General features: G+C 41.4%; 1 protein-coding gene across 1 annotated transcript in view; it reads left to right on the top strand.

The window, feature by feature from the left end:
- The window catches only part of IQGAP2 (IQ motif containing GTPase activating protein 2), a 278,242-nt gene that overhangs the window by 245,906 nt on the left and 11,507 nt on the right, over window positions 1-20,829 (top strand). Inside the window, exons 26-32 of the mRNA XM_029942461.1 lie at window positions 123-207; window positions 653-885; window positions 3,430-3,562; window positions 6,152-6,254; window positions 6,999-7,140; window positions 18,125-18,212; window positions 20,267-20,479. Coding sequence (XP_029798321.1) covers window positions 123-207; window positions 653-885; window positions 3,430-3,562; window positions 6,152-6,254; window positions 6,999-7,140; window positions 18,125-18,212; window positions 20,267-20,479 — 997 coding nt within the window. The remainder of the gene's footprint in view (window positions 1-122; window positions 208-652; window positions 886-3,429; window positions 3,563-6,151; window positions 6,255-6,998; window positions 7,141-18,124; window positions 18,213-20,266; window positions 20,480-20,829) is intronic.

The raw sequence follows: 20,829 nt of genomic DNA on the forward strand, positions 1-20,829 counted from the left end.
TCATTTTATGTTTAATTTTTAAGACGACTGCTCAGCTTTAGTTGACTGCAACAACTGCTATGTATTTCTTCCTCACTTAGCCTTCTTCCATTATTTTCTTTTGTCATCTGTCTTACATGTAGCTATGGATTGAGGTATATAGCGAAAGTACTGAAGAATTCGATCCATGAGAAATTTCCTGATGCCACAGAAGATGAACTATTAAAGGTAGATTTTCAAGCATCATCTCTCCCTCGTTTCCCTTGGGGTTGTCAGCCAAAATTACTGGCATACCATTTTGTGAGGGTTTTTTTCCTCCTGTATCCCTGTGTATAAAAAGCTGCAGGTCTTCTGTTTTTAATGACTGTCAAGATTATCGATTATGCGGAGTTTACTTTGGAGATCTTGCACATTATTGAGATTCTTCATTTTAGAGCACCTTGGGGCAATATGGTCTAGTCAATTCTATTTCTCACCAAAAATAATTTTGTTAACTATATTATTGATGCATGATTCTCTTCACTTCCTTTACCTAACTCCTTTATAGGATTCAGATCAGAAAATGATCTTTCCTGGGTAAAGTCAATAAATACTGACTTCGATGTAAAGAAATCTAAAGCTCTTGAGTTTTTTCCTCTGCTTTAAAAATGTCTTTTCTTCCGCTTTACTCCAGATTGTTGGAAACCTCCTGTACTATCGGTACATGAACCCCGCTATCGTAGCTCCCGATGGCTTTGATATCATTGACATGACGGCCGGAGGCCAGATCAATTCCGACCAAAGGAGAAACTTGGGATCGGTGGCCAAGGTGCTTCAGCATGCAGCCTCCAACAAGCTGTTTGAGGGAGAGAATGAGCATCTCTCATCTATGAACAATTATTTGTCAGAGACCTATCATGAGTTCAGGTGAGAGGGGGCCTGGCTTGTGGAGGAACTTGGAAGATGATGAGCAAGAATAATGTGTGTTCTGTACTCAGAACTGGATCCAGTTGGCGGTGAGGGACAGGAGCCTCAGGTGGTGGCGTGCATGTCTTCTGGTTGGCTCTGTCGGGAGAGAGGAGGGCCGAAGATCAGGCTGGGGTACTTCTGTCTGGGGCGCCCCGTCCCACCCCTGCACCCAGTACCCCTACTACACTGAGTCATCCCCACATGTTTGCTTTCTGCTGTGGACAAAATAAAACGTTGATTTTTCCTAGTGTGCTGCTGGCTTATAGTTACTTAGAGTAAAGGTCAGAATGGCTGATTTCTTCTTCGTTGGAATTAAGCAGATAGTTTTCTTGTTTGTTTGTTTGTTTTTTTGTTTTAAAAAATGTGTCCAGTGAGAAGGAACTTGCTTGTCTGCATCAAACAATTTAGGAGGAAATGGAGTATTTGGTTTTCAAAAAGCTAGGAAGGAGGCCCCTGGGTAGCTCAGTCAGTTAAGGGTCCAACTTCGGCTCAGGTCATAATCTCACAGTTCATCAGTTTGAGCCCCGCATCAGGCTCTATGCTGACAGCTAGCTCAGAGCCAGGAACCTGTTCGGATTCTGGGTGTGTCTCTCTCTCTCTGACCCTCCCCTGCTCACGCTGTCTCTCTCTCTCTCTCAAAAGTAAATAACATTTTTTTTAAAAAGCCAGGAAAATCCAGCTTTTATATTACTTGAGGATCGTGTGTGATGATGGCCTATTCGCAAACCTCTCTTAGCCGTGTGAGACTTGAGGTCATTGACTTGATATGCATTTTTAAATTAGATCTCTAATCTTTCCATGGGAACACGTTAGGAGTGAGTCTGGTAGGAAGATGTAGTCACCCTGAGCTCTTTGAGAAAGGATGTTCAACTTGGCATTTGTTTTTTCTCTTGTTGCCATTTGATTGGAGTAGGTCATAGAAATAAGATCTACATATGGACTTTTTGAGTCCTTACTTGGAAAATTCATTTCCCTTTCCTCAATTTTTCTCTGGATCAGTAATTTATGTACTCACAAAGATAGTTCATGATCACTGCTCTTGATTTAGAATTGTGGCCTCCTGGGTGCCTGGGTGGTTGAGTCAGTTAGGTGTCCCACTTCGGCTCAGGTCATGATCTCACGGTTCATGGGTTCAAGCCCCATGTTGGGCTCTGGGCTGATAGCTCAGAACCTGGAGCCTGCTTTGAATTCTGAGTCTCCCTCTTTCTCTGCCCCTTTCCCACTCATGCTCTGTCTCTTTCTCTCTCAAAAATAAGTAAACATTAAAAAATAAAAAAATAAATGTGGACTCTTGTGAGAAAATTCCATCCAAATGCTCTTACTACAGGAAGTTTTGATTTCTCAAGCTGCTAATTTTAGTTCTTCTCACAGATGGATAAAGTACTATTTCTTGCAAGTCCTTATCTGCTACTACAGCTTCCCTTTACTTCCTTTTTTCTCAGATTATTGTTATCAAACATCCATAGTTCCAGCTCTTCAAAAAGAAGGAAAACCAAATTCCCCCCTCACTTCCTTTAAATTCATGCTTTTTCCTCTAACACTTGTATTTACTCTGTCTGTTCCTCAGCAACCTATTAAAAGTGCCGGAAGCCAAACTGTCAAAGCATAGGAAGACCAACTTTCCCAGGGAAACATGGTCGTCCCCCACAGCAACATGGCGGTCTCCCATTTAACCTCTTCAGCCTTGGGCTGAGAAGGCAGGGGCCTTTTCTGGTAGATAAGCCTTGGGTACGTTAGGAGATACACCAAGAATAATTTCAGACGTATGAAAATCCACTGCCTTTTAGACTAAAATACCTTCTCTACCTATACGAAGGATCACTCCTAAACCATGATCACAGCACCTGGCTTTCCTGATCTCCCTGTCTAAATTTGCTGTTATGGAAAGAGCAGACTTGTTAGACTCTGATTACTGGAGGAAGGGGGTGTTGTATGTATTTGTGTGTCTAGCCTTACCAGTCTTTCCCTTGGCCAGCAACCATTGTTTGGATCAACCAGGAGTAGCGTAGGCTTAACTCGAATTTCTGTCAGGTTGGCAGCAGGCTCTCTGAAGGATTATTAGGCCCAGGAGCGCATGCCATTTAAAGTAGCACGTTTGATGAATTGCTTTTCAGATTATTTTCTCTAGAAAGATTGGATTCTTAGTTCAAAGATTATCAGTCTTGACATTTTTGTTTAAATTTCAGGGGCCCCACTTTCAAAATAACATTTTTTAAGTAGCTTGCCCCGTAATTTGATTACACTGAGTCACTAGTAGGACTGAGACCCTCTTGCTCTCTGTGTTCCTCTCTGAGGAGCCGGACCTGTCTGGGTCCAGCGTCCAGAAACAGGGACTCTGCTTCCGTAGCTAGGAGCCAGTCTGGAAGCCACTGTAACAAAGCCCCACGCCACCACAGTTTGGGAGAACAAAGCTCTATCATAATTCATGATTTCCTCAGTGTTTTAACAGAATGGTTTACCTCAGAAATTTGAACTGTCTGAAGAATTTGTTTTCTTTGTTAGGAAATATTTCAAAGAAGCCTGTAATGTCCCTGAGCCAGAAGAAACGTTTAATATGGATAAATACACAGATGTGGTGACAGTCAGCAAACCAGTCATTTATATTTCGGTTGAAGAAATCATCAGCACACATTCAGTAAGTGGGGCTGGAGAAGGGTCTTGGCAGTGGGCCTGTGGTTCAGACGCCATTATCTTGAAAATGCTTAGTTTTTACCAGACTTGCTGCAAGCAGGTGGTCATAATCATTAAACTCTGAATACTAAGAAACCCTTGATTATATATTCCCTGACTTTTGTACATGGATAAAACTTGTTTTCCTAAACAAGTCATGTTTTCTTTTTACATGGTACATTTATTTCCTCTTGTTCGTAATAAAACTCCTTCTCCCAAACAAGGAAAGTTTACTTCTTCCATGATCCCTTTACAAAGTCAGATTGAAAATGTGAAGATAAAGCCCTGAGCAGGGACAGGCCCTAGTATTTCCCCCCACCCACCAGGGATACACTGCCTGGACCCTGACATGATTTCTCTCTCCCTTTCAAGAATCCTCCCAAAAAAAAAAAAAAAAAATCCTCCCAGATTTTCCAGTAAAATTCTGGGACAATGAGAATATTCTTTCTACTCTAATAGTGGACATAGAGAAAGGTCAAATAAGCTGGCCGTTTGAGATTAGGCAAGAGAAGGTAACCCACCCAACATCAGCCGCCTGAGAAGAATCATTTCTATTGTTCTGGAAAACCCCATTTCTCAGAGGCAGTTTCACAGTCTTTACTGTGTCATAATGTCTCCATCCAGATGGTGTGCAAACATGACCGCAGTCAGCCATAAAAGGAATATTAGGCATCTGTGGGGTCACAGCACTGAGCTCAGCATTGGGAAGCCTTTGATGGCTCCTCAGTCACTTGAAGTAGAAAGGCCAAGCTTTGAGAGTTTCTGGGTTTTTTTTTTTTTAACATCATTTGGAACATACTTCCTTTTATCCTAAAAGATAACATTTTTTTAAAACAGCTTCAGACCTGGCTACTCCAAAGTCTTGAGGACTTGTTAGAAATATACCCTAGACCTCCCACATCAGAACCTACGTTCTTTTTTTATTTTTAAGATTTTATTTTTAAGTAATCCCTACACCCAACGTGGGGCTTAAACCCACAACCCCAAAATCAAGAGTCCCCTTGCTTTACCAGCTAAACCGGCCAAGTGCCCCAGACCAGCATTCTAACAAGAACCCAAGATCAGATACACACTAGACGTCAAAGTCAGATTGTAAATGCGAAGATAAAGCCATCAAGAGACCCAGTTAAGGATACCCCCAGTGTGGATTTCACCCACAACTAGGAGGCAAGCATAGCAAATACACAGCTCTGAAAGGTCCTGCCACACCCCCATCAAAGCAGATACACAGACAAAGTGACAAGATGGGCTGCTTTATGAAGCTCTTCCAAGAATCGAAATCCTGAGCCCAGGTTTGGAAGAAAGATGGCTTCTCCTTCCGATTTCCCTGTTTCCCGGGGGGAACAGAGAACCTCCCCAATGTTTGCAACAAGCTCTCCATGAGTGCTTTGAGTGACCCTGAACTAAGGCAGCTCACAGTGACCAGCGCACGCCTTCCGCCGGTTGATGGAAGGAGAGGCTATCCCTCTTTGCTCTCTATATAAAACACGTCTAGGCAGTGCGACATTTGCCACGGTAATTCTCTAATGAACAAGTGGTCTCATTCATACTTGAGCAACGACTCTGTTGTCTCTTCTTATGGTCGATTACCCATCTCCAAAAAATGTCGGCATGGACACGCACTTGCTGAGGGCAGTATCCTCCCGCAGATTCTCTCTTAGAATGAGACACTCTTTCCCAGACATGGCAGGGGAAAACATGTTACTGTTTTAATTTACACTGTTACTCTTTAAGGAGAAATGGTCTGGGCTTTTTTTTTTTGTTTCCTGTTAATAAAAATTGAAAACAGAATCCAATCCTGGGAAATACAGCTTGTGACCAATCTGGATTTTCTTCACATGTTAGATTGGAAACAAATGTATTAACGTAGGAGGAACATAATTGCAGAGAAAAGACTGTCCTGTTCACTGTCTGTCTGCAGTGAGGATTTGTCCACAGGCACACACGAACATGACCACAGTTCAGTTCGCCCAGCCTGTGGCCCCTTGCTTGCCCCTTGTCCGATAAGGGACATGAAGAACCTCAAAATACATTCTTTGTTAAAAGACTGGGGGCACCTGGGTGGCTCAGTTGACTGGGCGTCCAACTTCGGCTCAGGTCATGATCTCACAGTTCGTGGGTTGGAGCTCCACATCGGGCTCTGTGCTGACCGCTCAGAGCCTGGAGCCTGCTTCATATTCTTTGTCTCCCTCTCTCTCTGCCTCTCCTCTGCTTGCACTCTGTCTCTCTCTCTCTCTCTGTGTCAAAAATAACCATTAAAAGAAAAGATAAAAAAAATAAATGTCAGACTTATAATTAAGATTCAAACAATAGGGGTCCCTGCTTGGCTCATTCAGTAGAGCACATGACTCCTGATTTCATGGTCATGAGGTTATGCCCCACGTTGAGCCTAAAGTTTACTTTGAAAAAATAAAAATAAGATTCAAACAATATTAGAAGAAAATTATCTTGGAAAACTGGAAAGGGAACTTGATGTAAAAATGGTAGCCCTTAAGGATTTACTTTTGTGTGTGTGTGTGTGTGTGTGTGTGTGTGTGTTGCTTTGTTGCTTTAGCTCCTATTGGAACATCAGGACGCAATTGCACCAGATAAACAGGACTTGCTGAATGAATTGTTGGATTTGCTGGGAGAGGTACCAAGTGTGGAATCTTTTCTTGGTAAGAGTTTCTTCCTTCTACTTACACTTGACATTTTGTTGTTTAGTTTTCCTAGTCTGCTTCAAAAAAATCTTAATATTCAATTTTATTTAAAAAAGATAACTTATAGGGACACCTGGGTGGCTCAGTCGGTTAAGCATCCGACTTCAGCTCAGATCACACAATCTCACGGTTCGTGGGTTTGAGCCCCATTTCAGGTTTTGTGCGGACAGCTCAGAGCCTGGAGACTGTTTTGGGTTCTGTGTCTCCCTCTCTCTCTGCCCCTCCCCCGCTCCTGTTCTGTCTCTCTCTGTCTCAAAAATAAATACTCTATTAAAAAAAAAAAAAAAAGATAACTACAGAGGCCCCAGGGTGGCACAGTCAGTTGCATGTCCAGCTCTTGGTTTCAGCTCAGATCGTGATCTCAACAGTTTGTGAGATCGAGCCCTGCATCAGGCTGTGCGTTGACAGCATAGAGCCTGCTTGGAATTCTCCCTCTCTCTGCTCTGTCTCTCCCCAACCCCTCTCCCCACCATATGCACGTGCGCTCACTTGTGCTCACTCGCTCTGTCTCTAAATGAACTTTAGAAAAAAAGAAACTTAAATAGAAGCCTCTAGCACTATATTATTAGAATGTGTTGTTTCATGATGACCATTATCTCCTGCACAGCTGAGCCTGTCTCTCCCATAAACCTTTATCTTGCATTGCTGACACCACCATCACAGAGAGCGAGTGGTAAGAATAACAGTGTGTCCTTTCTCCAGGGGAAGGGACAGTCGACCCCAATGACCCTAACAAGGCAAACACACTAAATCAACTCTCAAAGATTGAGATCTCCCTCTACTTGACAAGCAAGTACAGCATAGGGGACGGCGAAGACGTGGACGGCCAAAGCCTCATGATAAAGTAAGTTTGGGGCTGAGTGGGCACATGACAATGATTACGCATCTTCAAATATGCAGATTGAAATAGGCTAAATCCCCCAAGTCATTTTAATATATCTAAATATTAAAATACATTATTCATCAAACATCTAACCAAGCAGAGGATAATAGAATATCATTTAGGAGGAAACAAAATGCTGTTTATAGTTTAGTTTATAATAGCTTATAAAGGCTATTTTTTTTTTCATTTTCCATGGAGCAGTTTTACTCCTTTCTTTTAAGAAACAAAGTGACTGACTCTGTGAATGTCCTTGGGTAACTGAAGGGAAGTAAGTGTTTCAGAGTGGTGAAAAGATAGACAAGGAAATGCCTTAAGCCAAATCTAATGTCTGGCATAAACTATCTGTAGAAAAGGCACACACGTGGTCAGCTATCACACTGTCATTTGATTTATTAACCTGCTTTCCTACTAAACTAAGCCTGGATGTGTTTACCAGCTTTGACTTACGCCCTACTTCCTGCTCCCAGAGATTTCAAATGAAGCATTCACACTTTTAATTTCTACTGCATTGTTTCCATCAAGACTTCTTGGATATCCCACACCACTCCTTTACACACAGAATAAGAAAGAATGAGATCCATCACCATAAATCAAAACACCATAAACCAGAACACACGCTCAGCAAACAATACAGCTTTTAAGCACTGATATAAACAAAAGGATGCATCTTCTATGGGTGAGGTGGAGAATAGAGATGGGAAGGGGGCGGGGGGCCAAAATGGAATACTTACGTGTTTAAATAATACTTGACACTTATTTCCAAGTTACATGTCCCAAGTTCTGAGGTGCTTTCCATTTGTTTTCGTTTTTTTAACTTGTATTGATTTTTTGAGAGACAGAGAGAAACAGAGCATAAGCAGGGAAGGGGCAGAGAGAAAGACGCAGAATCGGAAACAGGCTCCAGGCTCTGAGCTAGCGGTCAGCACAGAGCCTGACATGGGGCTCGAACCCACAAACCGAAGATAATGACCTGAGCTAAAGTCTGACGCTTAATGGATTGAGCCACCCGGGTGCTCCAAGGTGCTTTTCATTTGTAACAAGAGCTTTCCATTCTGCCGCTGACATGATTCAAACAGCGCTCATTTCTGGTTAATTTTTTCCCAGATATTCACACTCATCCATAAAAATGGTGAGGAGGGAAAAAAAAAAACTTGTTCATTGTTGTAATGCTGCAATGTGTGCTTCTTTCTGATTTGGCTTGATTATCTTGTCCTTAGATCATCTAAGGCTTCACCCATTCATGTTGCAGATCTTTTGAGGACCCACTCTGCACCCCTGGCCCTGGCTTCTCACCGGGGTGACAGCAGTAAGAAGCATTAACAGTCCCTGCCTCCCGGGGGGCTGAAGTCTGGTGGTGGGGAGCACAGCCCAGCTGCAGGACAGAGGCCAAGCTGCAGAACTCTTACACAGTCTTGGCCTCTTAAGAGTTGAAGGCACTTCCTTAGACTACTGATTACCAAGTTATATTGAATTTGCAGAGAGACAAACAGGGCAAGGCAGTAGAGACAAGGGGGGAAACTGCAGTCTGTTCCCTGGGTTCCTCTGAGAAAATGCCAATTATGAAGGTAACTGGATTGTGTGGTTCTGCCGTGCAAATTAAATTAGGCCAAGGATCCCATGATCTCCTATGCTTTGTCCTTAGAAGTAATGGGAAGAAATGTTTTCATAATTGGTTTTTATCTGTTATTTGAACATCGTTTTCTAAATGCAGCCAAAGCAAATGTGTGCATTAATGAATGGAAATCACAAAGTGGGTCATCTAAAATACCATGTATTCTCAATATTGTATATTTATATATATTTATACTTATTTCTGAATGGGTGTCCATGGGTCTGCAAATCTTTGGAATTTATTTTAGAAGCAAAACCATGGAAGTCAGGCATGTTGGACAACCATCTATCTTAGTGAGGAGGACCTGGTCCATTGTCCTACTTACATCAGCCCCTGGATGGCTCTGCCCAGCTCCGCAGCGTGTGCTGGAAACAGACGTGGTTTGTTCCTTTAATCACCAGGCCACGTAGAACCTATGGGTTTGTTTCACACCCAACATAAAATCTACCATTTTAAAGTGTACAAATCAGGGGCACCTGGGGCACCTGGGTGGCTCAGTCAGTTAAGCCTCTGACTTTGGCTCAGGTCATGATCTCACACTGGTAGGTTCGAGCCCGGCCTCAGGCTCTGTGCTGACAGCTCAGAGCCTGGAGCCTGCTTCAGATTCTGTGTCTCCCTCCTTCTCTGCCCCTCCCCCTCTCAAGCTCTGTCCCTATCTTCATCAAAAAAAATTAATAAAACATTAAAAAAATTTTTTTTACATCAGGGGCAGCTGGGTGGCTCATTCAGTTAAGTGGCCGTCCGCTTTGTCTCAGGTCATGATCTCGCAATTTGTGGGTTTCAGCCCCACGTCAGGCTCTGTGCTGAGAACTGAGAGACTTCTGAGTCTGTCTCCCTCTTCCTCTGCCCCTCCCCTGCTCATGCTCTGTCTCTCAAAAAATAAACGTTAAAAAAAAATTTTAAGTGCAGAAATCAGTGGCATTGTGTACATTCAGAATGTCACACGCCATCACTACTTCCTAGTTCTAGAACTCCCATTAAGCAGTCACTCCCCTCTACCCCAGGGCGTCTTTGTAGGCCCTGCTCCATCATCCCTAGTGTTTTCTATCTCTATGAACTTGCCTCTTCTAGATGTTTCCTATAAATGGAATCATACATTATGTGACCTTTTGCATCTGTCTTCTTTGATTCTGCATAATGTTTTTGGCTGAATAATATTCCCTTGTATGGATAGAGCACACTGATCATGGACATTTGGGTTCTTTGGACTTTTTGATTATTGTGAATAATATTGCTATGACCATTTGTGTACGACCATTTGTGTACAAGTATTTATTTGAACACCTGTTTCCCCTTCTTTGAGGTACAAGCCTAGGAGTGAAATTGCTGGGTCATATGGTAATTCTAAGTTTAGCTTTTTGAGAAACTGCCAGACTTTTTTTCAGAGTGATTTTATCCTCTTAAATTCCCACCACCAAGGTATAAGAGTTGCAATTTTTCCACATCTTCACCAACACTTATTTTCTGTCTTATGTTGTTATAGCCATCCTAGTGCATATGAAGTAGTATCTCATTGTGATTTTGATTTGCATTCCCCTGATAATGAATAACGTTGAGTCTTTCCATGTCCTTGTTAGCCATTTGTGTTCCTTCTTTGTAAAAATGTCTATTCAAGTCTTTGGCCTGGTTTGGTTTTTGTTGTTGTTGTTGTTGTTGTTGTTGGATTGTCTTTTTGTTACAGAATTCTAAGAGCTCCTTCTATATTCTATATAGTAGACACCTGCCAGATTTAGGACTTGCACATATTTTTTTACCCCTTTTATGAGTTGTCTTTTTGTGCTCTTGGTAATGTCCTTTAATGCACAAGTGTTTTAACTTGATGAAGGACAGTTTACTTTTTGTTGTTGCTTATGCTTTTGGTGTCATAGAATAAGAAGTCATTGGGGCTCCTGAGTGGCTCAGTTGGTTGAGTATCTGTCTGAGTCTTGGTTTCAGCTCATATCATGTTCCCAGGGTCATCTCTCCCTCTCTCCCTCTCTCCCTCCTTTTTCCTCCCTCTCCCTCTCCTTCTCCCTCTCTCTCCCTCTCTCTCTCCTTCTCTCCCTCTCCCTCTTTCCATCTCTCTCCCTTCCTCCCTCTCTCTGTCTCTCTCTCTCCCTTTCCCTCTCCCTCTCTCCTCCCACTCTCCCTTTCCCTTTCCTCCTCCTTCTCCTTTTTGTCCTCTTCCTCCTTCTCTTCATCCTCCTCCTCCCCCCCCCCACATCTCTCAACCACTTGCACTCTGTCTAAAATAAAAAATAACAGGAGCGCCTGAGTAGCTCAGTTGGTTAAGCCTCCAACTTTGGCTCAGGTCACAATCTCACGTATGTAGGTTCAAGCCCCGCATCGGGCTCTGTGCTGACAACTAGCTCAGAGCCTGGAGCCTGATTCTGTGTCTCCCTCTCTCTCTGCTCCTCCCCCTCTGTCTCTCTCTGTCACAAAAATAAATAAAACATTTAAAAATTCTAAAAAAAATAAAATAAAAAATAATGAAAAAATTATCGCCCAATCCAGGGTCATGAACATTTACTCTTATGTTTTCTTCTAAGAGTTCTATATTTTCTGCTTTTACATTTAGGTGTATAATCTCTTTTGAGCTAATTTTTGGTGTTAGTGTAAGGAAGAAATCCAATTTATTTATTTATTTATTTATTTGCATGTGCATGTTCATTTGTCTTACCACTGTTTCTTAAAGAGGCTTAGGTGCCCTTGTCTGTGTGACTTTCTGGACTCTTAATTCCATTTCACTGATCTGCAGGTGAGTCCTTGTCCTAGTCCCACATTACATGGATCACTGTAACTTTGTAGTTAAGTTTGAAATTGCTAAGTGTAAGTCCTCCAACTTGTTCTTTTTCAAAATTCTTTTGGTTTCCTGAGGTTCCTTGCAATTCGCAGGATCAACTTCTTCATTTCTACAAAAGGTATCCTGGGCTAGTGTTTTAATAATTCTTAATAATTCACTATTTTCATGGACCTCTGGGGCCTAGATCGTCTTCTTCTGGGCATACTTTAGATCCTGCTGTAGGCAGAACTCTTCACTAAGCAGCCCAGTGATCGGTGTGGACGACAACCTGGAAAGAAGGTTCTCCAAGGGGCCTTCCTTGAAAGTGGAATTTGGATATTGCCCAAAAGATTGAACAGAATTAGCTTCATGATATTAGGCAAACCTTACTTCCAAAGACATATACTTTAGGTATATATTTTTAAATGTTGCTAATAATAGATAATTATAAAAATGTATCAGTGATAGCAAACTTGGAGACCATCCAGTCCAAGTCCCTCTCTTTGAGGTGAGGAAATTTAAGTCTAAAATTATGGGAAGCAAGTAGCTAGTCACTGACGTGCTTTAAATTCATGTGCCCTGTATCATGCATGAATTTTCCATTAATACACACTTTAAATATTGATTTGAAAAGTCTTATGAGGATGTCTTTTTTCCAAGCTAACAAACCAAATTCCTAACTCAAACATAATACGTATTTCTTGAGAAGCATCATTACATAACCAAATTTAACTAAATTAAGATAATGCCTTCAGAAAGTTAGTGTAAAATGGACAATCATGGAATGAAGAACTTTTGGACTATCTAAGTATCTGGCTTTTCTCTATCAAAAAAAATTTTTTCTGCTTCCTTGTTGAACAGGTTGTGTTTTTAACTTTCATCAATGTCCCTTTACGATTAATTACAAAATAACAAGCTTTACTATGATGAATAACTCACCTTCATGGAAGCACCTGCCATACAAGAATTTGAGTCATTCTTAATCCTTATTCTTGTAAACTTTATACCATGCTAAGTTTATAATTCTTAATAATGAGATGAAGATGATAGCAAACACCTATGGAATGCTTCCCATGTGACCAGGACTGTCCTCTAGATACAGATAGATAATAATATGTATATTCATTCATTCATAAATCTATGAAATTTTTCCTGTTATACTCTCAGCAACCACAAGAGGTGAAGGTTATTACCTATATTTTACATATGAGGCACAGAACAGACAAAAACTCTTTCCTACACAATATGGCTGGTGTGTGGAAAATGGATGAGACTCAGATGGTCTCCAATCTTCCAGGGCCTGAACTCTTGATCACAAGAATTTACAGCTCACTGAGGGCAAGGCCACTGCTCTTTTTATTCTTAGGAATCTTAGAATAAATAAGGAGAATGATAGCAAAGCAGTTACTGCATAACTGATGCTGGGACATCTTTCCAGGCCAAAGAGAAAGAATGACTGGTAGATGTGAGGCACATGAAGGCGCACACTGGGATAGGGGAGAAACAAACTCTGTTTCCCATCCACAGGTTTATTGAATAAAGCGTCTCAGTTTGGGCCAATAGTACCAAGCCCGGTGGTATTGAATGAACAAACCAGAAAAACCTGGTTGAGGAATCCTGGGGAGACCTTGGATTACAGCCTCGATCTGTCACTTATTAGCCTTAGAACTCTGAGCAAGCCACCTTCACTTCAGTTTCCTCATCGATAAAATGAGGAAGAAGCAGAGGGGAAGGAAGGGATGCCGTGAGCAAATGAAGGCAGGCATTAACACTGTATAAGTTATGAAAGAAAAAAACTACACAATTTTAAATCTCTCCTATTATAATTTATGATTCAACTTAAAACATGTGATCTTTGGAGCGCCTGGCTGGCTCAGTCGGTAGAGCATGTGACTCTTGATCTCAAGGTGGTGAGTTCAAGCCCGACATTGGACGTAGAGCTTACTTTAAAAAAAAAAAAAAACGTGATCCTTGGCCTTTATTAAGTTGTTTTTCTACAAAAGTATGTGTGTTTAAGTAAAGGGCAACCTTTGTAGGTTTCAGTCGTACTTCGCTGCCTGGGACCTTTAAGTTGTCGTTGCTCAAGAATTTGTTTTCTTACCACATGATTCAGTGGAGGCATCATTCAGCCCACCTGAAAGCTTTCTTTGCTTTTGGTCCAAACCAGTGTGGGCACTAAATAGCTAAGGTGGTATTTGATGTCTGGTGATAAAAATGTATAATCATATTAGAAGAATTTTAAACAACTGGAAATATTCCTTAGATTCCACAAACATGAATTCCTTTTCAAACTTGTACAAACCGTAAGGCAGAGGGGGGCGTTCAGGGATGCTACTGGTCAGAGCATAATAAAAGGTGCCCTGTGAGTGAAATGGTCACATCTGAGGGGCCACGCTAGTTTACAAGCACAATGTGGTCTCATTTACCAAGAGTAGGATTTGAACACAGCTATGATGAACAAACTCCATGGTGTATTTTGGAGGGAAAGCATGAGCAGGGGAGGGACAGAGACAGAGAATCCCAGGCAGGCTCCATGCTGTCAGTGCAGAGCACGATGCAAGGCTCCGTGTCATGAACCATGTGATTGTGACCTGAACCCAAACCAAGAGGCAGACACTTAACCAACTGAGCCACCCAGGTGCCCCATCTTGGTGTATTTCTTTCTTTTTCTTTTTTTTTTTAATTCTTCCTCAGAATTAGATTCCTTCTCAAACAGGGAGAGTGGTAGAGTCCTTGGTTTGATCAGCATATCTTACCTGTTTGAACAGTCACAGAGCCAATACTCTAACCAGATGGTTTGTGGTGGTTAAACCCTGTTTAGAATTTTCTGTTTGCATTATGGTGAGGAGGGGACACATCTCAAGATCATTGGCAAATCAATGTGAGCGAAACTAAGAATTCTTTTTAAACCTTGTGAAGAGGTTTAAGGAACTGGGGGGTTTCACTTACAAAAACAGGTGTGGAAGAAGGGATGGGGACACATTTGGGGCACCTCTGTACAGGTTGGTGAGGGGCTGATGATATGGAAAGAGAATTCAACTTGTTTTCTGCAACTCTAGAAAACAGAGTGACCTTTGTGTAGCCACTGAGTCTCTTACATCTAGTTTCTTCATTTGTATAATCAGGGATTGGGACTGTTCTCTCACTGTCCCCTCAGTGCAGAAGTCCTATGACTAACCAGGTCCCTTGAGTGGACTTTAGTGGAAGGCAGGCTTCTCATGTGGAGCTTCCTGCATAAGAATGGAGTGTTCCAATGCTGCACTTGCCAAAATAAATTCAACGTGAGCCACATAAGTAATTTTAAGTTTTCTAGAAACCAGATTTTAATTTTTTTAATGTTTATTTATGTATTTTGAGAGAGAGAGAAAGAGCACAAGAGTGCATGAGCAAGGAGGGGCAGCGAGATAGAGAAAAAGAGAATCCCAAGCAGGCTCTGGGCTGTCAACAGAAAAACCCAGAAACCACATTTCCAAAAGAAACAGGTGAAAGGGGCACCTGGGTGGCTCAGTTGGTTAAGTGTCCAACTTTACTAAGGGTCATGATCTCCTGGTTCATGAGTTTGAGCCCTGCTTTGGGCTCTGTGCTGACAGCTTGGAGCCCGGAGCCTTCTTGGAATTCTGTGTGTCTCTCTCTGCCTGCACCCACCCCCCAACCCTGTTCACACTCTCTCTCAAAAATAAACATTGAAATAGATAAAAAATAAAATAAAGATTAAAAAAAATTTTTAAACAGGTGAAGGGGTGCCTGGGTGGCTCAGTCAGTTAAGCCTCTGACTCTTGATTTTGGCTCAGGTCATGATCCCACAATTTGTGAGATTGAGCCCCAGGTCAGGTGCTGTGTTGCTGACATGGAGCCTGCTTTGGAGTCTCTCTCCCCCTCCCTTTCTGCTCTCACCCACATACACGTGCTGTCTCTCTGAAATAAATAAACGTTAAAAAAAAATACAACTTCCACTTAGAAAAGCGAATAAGTGCCTGGGTGGCTAAGTCAGTTGAGCTTCTAACTTCAGCTCAGACCATGATCTCATGGTTCCTAAGTTCGAGCCCTGCATCAGGCTCTCTGCTGTCAACACAAAACCCACTTCAGTTCCTTTGTCCCCCTCTGTCTTTGCACCTCTCCCCCCTCCATGCTGTCTCTCTCAAAAATAAACATTTTTAAGTCAAATTAATTCCACTATATTTTATTTAGGGGCCCCTGGCTGACTCAGTTGGTAGAGCATCCAACTCTTGATCTCAGGCCATCAATTCAAGTCCCACACTGGGCATAGAGCTTACATAAACATTAATAATAATTCCAATATATTTTATTTAAGTCAATATATCAGAAAAGTTGCTATTTCATTATGTAATTAGCATAAAATATTTTTAATTTTGTCATACTAAGCTTCCAAAATCTAGTGTGTGTCTTACTTGTCTAACACATCTCAATTTGGACCAGTCCTGTTTCAAGTGGTCTATGGCCAACTGTGGCCAGTGGCTGCCATCTTGGGCAGCTCAGCTTTAATGAACATGTGAGTGCTTACCACATGTCAGATCCTACTGAGAGGCTTTACATGCCACTTTTCCTTCAGTCCTCCCATAAGTCCTCTGAGAGAATCCCATTATAGCAATTAAAAAAAGAGAAACAGAGTCATTGGGGTTATATAGTTTGTATAAGTCCACACAACTAGAAAGCAGCCAGAGCCCTGGTTGGACCTGAGATCTGTCTGACCCCAATACCCATAACCATTAGGTATGCTGTAGGGGGCGATAGTGAGTTCCCTGTCCTGAAACAGTACGATTCCTCACATGCAAAATGTCTGGGCGAGAACTTTGGCAGGGGATTCCACAGACTTGACGTAAAGTCGAATTCCAAGACAAAAATGCAGTATAGGCAGTTTGTCCTTGAGCTACTCCTTAACAAACATTCTTTGTCCCTTGCACAGCACTCTTTAGTGACCTTAGTCATTTTGGTCATCAGATACCCTCTCTAAAGAGATGAGCTGGGTGTTTCCTGGAAACATATATCATAAGTAGTTCCTAGAATATTATTTCAAATATGGAACCATCAAGATGTTTACATTTTTAAAACCATGCTCTTATTTTTAACTTGATGTTTCTGTTTAATATAGTCATGATTGATAGAGGGGGCAGCGTGAAGAAAAAATAATACTTGGCTCTCTAGGCTACAGCCGTCTTAGGAACAGTGCCCTCGCCCACATGGCTATAATTAGCTGTGTGTCCACCTTTGACTCTCGGAGGAGTAGTCCTACATTCCCAGACAGCCTGTAAATCCCCAGAAGTGAAGGGTCACGAGCCAGAGGAAATGGCTCTGATAGGTCTTCTCATACAGACCTGGAATAAATAAATGACAAAAATGTTTACAGATGGTTTATTGGGTTTTATCCTATTTTCAAAAATAACATATTTGGAATTACCCTTGAGGATTTCCTCTGCCATTTGCCCCGGTGTTTCAAAACATGAACAATATTTTGTTTTCGTTTTCTAATTTTCATGCTGTGTGAACATTTATTTCATGCTGTAGATGAAGGAAGACTATATCATCCAGTGATGTCATGCAATGCCATTAAAACAAATGAGGTTAAATACCCTAGAGCAGCAAAAAAGTGAAACTTTGGTCACTGATTAGACCTCTTGAGAATTTTAGGCAGCTTCTGTTTATATTTCCATTTTTTGGAAAGGAAGCTATATCCAATAATATTTTTCCCACTCATAAAAGTACACCAACTTGACCGCTTGCCTGTTATGTTGAAATCTTTTCACGTAATTACATATCCTGATATTTATAGGAAGGGGTGGCTGACTACATAAAGGACACATGGGAAAAAGTAGTGTGGTTTTAGCACCTCCAGCAGAGTTTCCTAGCTACTCAGGTTTCATTGAACAGCTCTTCTATTTGCTACCACCTGAAGACAAGGACGCAAGCCCAGTCCTAGCTCTTCCGCCGGACCTGAGGTTCTGGAAGACTGTCCTCCCAGCTGCCCTGTCAGCCAGCAGCCAAATCCCCCACAGCCCATCCGGAGCGCTGGCTCCCACGGGCCTTCACACGGTTTCATAACTTTCTCGGAGCAGGAAAGGTAACAGTTGGACTGGCCCCTAAAGGCTTAGAATGTATTAAACAGGCTCAGAAGCTTAAGTGTTATTGAAGTCAGGAAAGGGGGAAGGGTATTAGATACCATTCCTGCCTCCTCTAGAGTAGCAGGCTGTATCAGCCACACTAGTCCGTCCCGCTCATGCATAGTAGTCTCAATCTACAAAGCAGAAAAAGTGTTTAGATAAGGAATCCTATGACACACGCGTCCCCAGGTTACTGATCACATAATCCCACAATATCAAGTACGTAAAACCCAGACTTCAATTATCAAGCATTCGCAAACTTGCAGGAGCCTCAGAGTGGATGTGAATTTCCACAAGACTTTTATCTTAAGGGATTATGTGTGTGTGTGTGTGTGTGTGTGTGTGTGTGTGTGTGTGTGTGTGTGTATGCATGCACGCTCTCCCCCCGGAGAAGCAGATGGTTGTGCATCACGACTGCTGTCTGAAAGCCTGTCTCTTTCTTTTCAATTTTGTAAGGACCAAAAAGTTAATCATTGATGTCATTCGGAACCAACCAGGGAACACACTGACAGAAATCTTGGAGACACCAGCAACAGCAGCAGAGGTAATTAATTGGTCTTTGAAAGTAAAATAATAAGTACCATGTATATGAGTTGACTTATAAATCCTCATGTCCAATGTTTACTCAGAAACATCGTAACTGACATGGTTTGAAAGTAAGGAATTTTTATCTCTTACTCTAACCAGCTGAGTTGAGTCATATATATAAAATTCCTATCCAAAATAAATAAAATCCCTATCTAAGGGAATAAAATAGAAAACGCAGCACCAAATTTATGCTGAATGTAATTTTGTCCTAGACTACGAAGATAGTTCTGGGTCTTTCAAAGCCTCTGAATGTTCACCATAAACTTTTTCACTAGGTGGGCAGGTAAGTTGTTACGAGATAGTTGTGGCCAATAGGATATAGGAAAATCTCTTTCATGTTTTACACACTGGCTTACTTGAAACAAAGAAGTGCCTCACACATGAAAACTGTTTTCTGCATGCTTCATGAGCACATGTCTTTGGTCCATCAGGTCAGAGCACCATTACCCTGGTGTAAGCAACTAAAGAAAGACTCATAACAATCTTGCATTAAAATCTTTAGTTTGTTCATTTGTAATGAAATTAATTCACTGTTACTGCTTCTGTTGCCACTCCCTAAAAGAAAAGATAACAAAATTATCTAATTAGGTACTTCCTGGCAGAGCTACCTATAAGTGTCCTGAATTAGTCTTTTTCTTCTTAAAGATTTTACTTTTTTAAATGTTTGTTTATTTTTGAGAAAGAGAGAGCAAGAGCACGAGTGGGGGCGGGCAAAGAGAGATGGGGACCCAAAGCGGGCTCTGCGCTGACAGCAGCAAGCCCAGTGCAGGGCTTAAGGTAAGGAACGGTGAGATCATGACCTGAGTTGAGATCAGGAGTCAGATGCTCAATTCACTGAGGCACCCAGGTGCCCCCTGAATCATTTTTAATATAATTAGTTGCCAGGAAATGATTGTCCATTTTTAATTTTAAAAATATATAAAAATAAAACTACAAGTTATCTCATGTTGGTTAATGTGTGAATATTTTTAAACAATGTGAGTGGAATATCCTAATTTACTAAGAGAATTTTAGTCCTTATTGAATATTTAATTTTTCCCTAACTGTAGCATAGTTCCTAAGAATACAAACTTCCAAGATCACGTAGAGCCCTGCACCTCCCACCTCTGTAATTCTGGGCACTTAGGAATATTTCTGAGCCTCAGTTTTCTCAGCTGTAAAATGAAAATAATAATAGTGTTTAATTCATAGTAGGAACAAATGAGTTTTAAAACATGTTAAGTGGATAGAATAGAGTCTGGCTCAGATTAGATATCCAGTAACATATTAGGTGCTGTAGTTACTATTGTTATTTACTGCTGTCCTGGTAAATTGTTCCTGTGTACATGACAGTGATCTGTCATCCAATAATATTTGTATCCCTAGACTTTATTTATTGTGTCAGTCAATTGTCCATTGAATGAAATGGGAAGATCACCAGTCTCCTTAAAATACTGTTTTTTTGAACAATTTGTCCAAATGCTATTCATTTATTTACTCTTCATTTATTTGGGAACTTAGTATGAGCTAGAATATTCTTTATTTCCTTTGGTGTTTCAGAGAGGGTAGTTTGAGAATTATTCACTCATTAAAACAAAGGTCTCTGCATTCATGGCTTACAAATCTCCACAAACGTTCAGGGTGTTAGCTGCATTTTCATGAATAATGTAGTTTTAGTTTCCTCAACTGGACTCTCCAGGAATTGAAATCCTTCCATCCAGGGAATTATAAGACATCAGTTATCCCCTGTAGTATGTTCGTTACTAAGGTGATCTGTCCTGTTGGCACTCAAGTAGCCGTTGAGAATTTTGCCCAAAGGAGGCCTGCCACCATTGCTGTATTTCTCAAAAAGATGAAATAATCCCTTCCCAAAGACCTACGTCAAAATCCATGAAGAACACATGCTGATTCTGGCTGTGGGACTCTGACTTGAGGACTTCTTTGATTTTGACGTTAACTTGGCTTATACAGCTTCTGAGTTTGGGAGATGGGGGGATCAGAAAAGTCAACACCTTGGTATTCCTCTTTCAGGAAGCAAATCATGCCAGAGACATGGAGAGCCGTGCAATTATAGATTCCCAGGCTCCAGAAGAAATGAAGCATAGCCAGTCTATGATGGAAGATGCACAGCTTCCCTTGGAGCAGAAGAAGAGGAAAATCCAGAGGAATCTTCGGACCTTAGAACAGACTGGACACGTGTCATCTAAAAATAAATACCAAGACATTCTCAATGAGATTGCCAAGGTTTTTGCAAATACTATTCTTTCTCTTTTCTCTTAGCAGGCAGACACTTACTGATCATTAGTCACATGCTGGACACTCTATGAGGTGACATGACAGATTCATAGTTGTAATGCCACGGTCAAGATTACAAATTTTTATTTAACTTTTTTAAAGGATCATTTCACTTTTTTTAACACTTATTTCTTTATTTTGAGAAAGAGAGCATGCGTGCAAGTGGGGGAGAGGCAGAGAAAGAGAGAGAGAGAATCCCAAGTAGGCTCCATGCTCAGTGCAGAGCTCCATGCAGGGCTCAATCCCACAACTATGAGATCATGACCTGACCTGAAATCAAGAGCCAGACATTTAATCAG

Source organism: Suricata suricatta, chromosome 6, assembly GCF_006229205.1.
Source record: "Suricata suricatta isolate VVHF042 chromosome 6, meerkat_22Aug2017_6uvM2_HiC, whole genome shotgun sequence".
Classification (NCBI taxonomy): Eukaryota; Metazoa; Chordata; class Mammalia; order Carnivora; family Herpestidae; genus Suricata; species Suricata suricatta.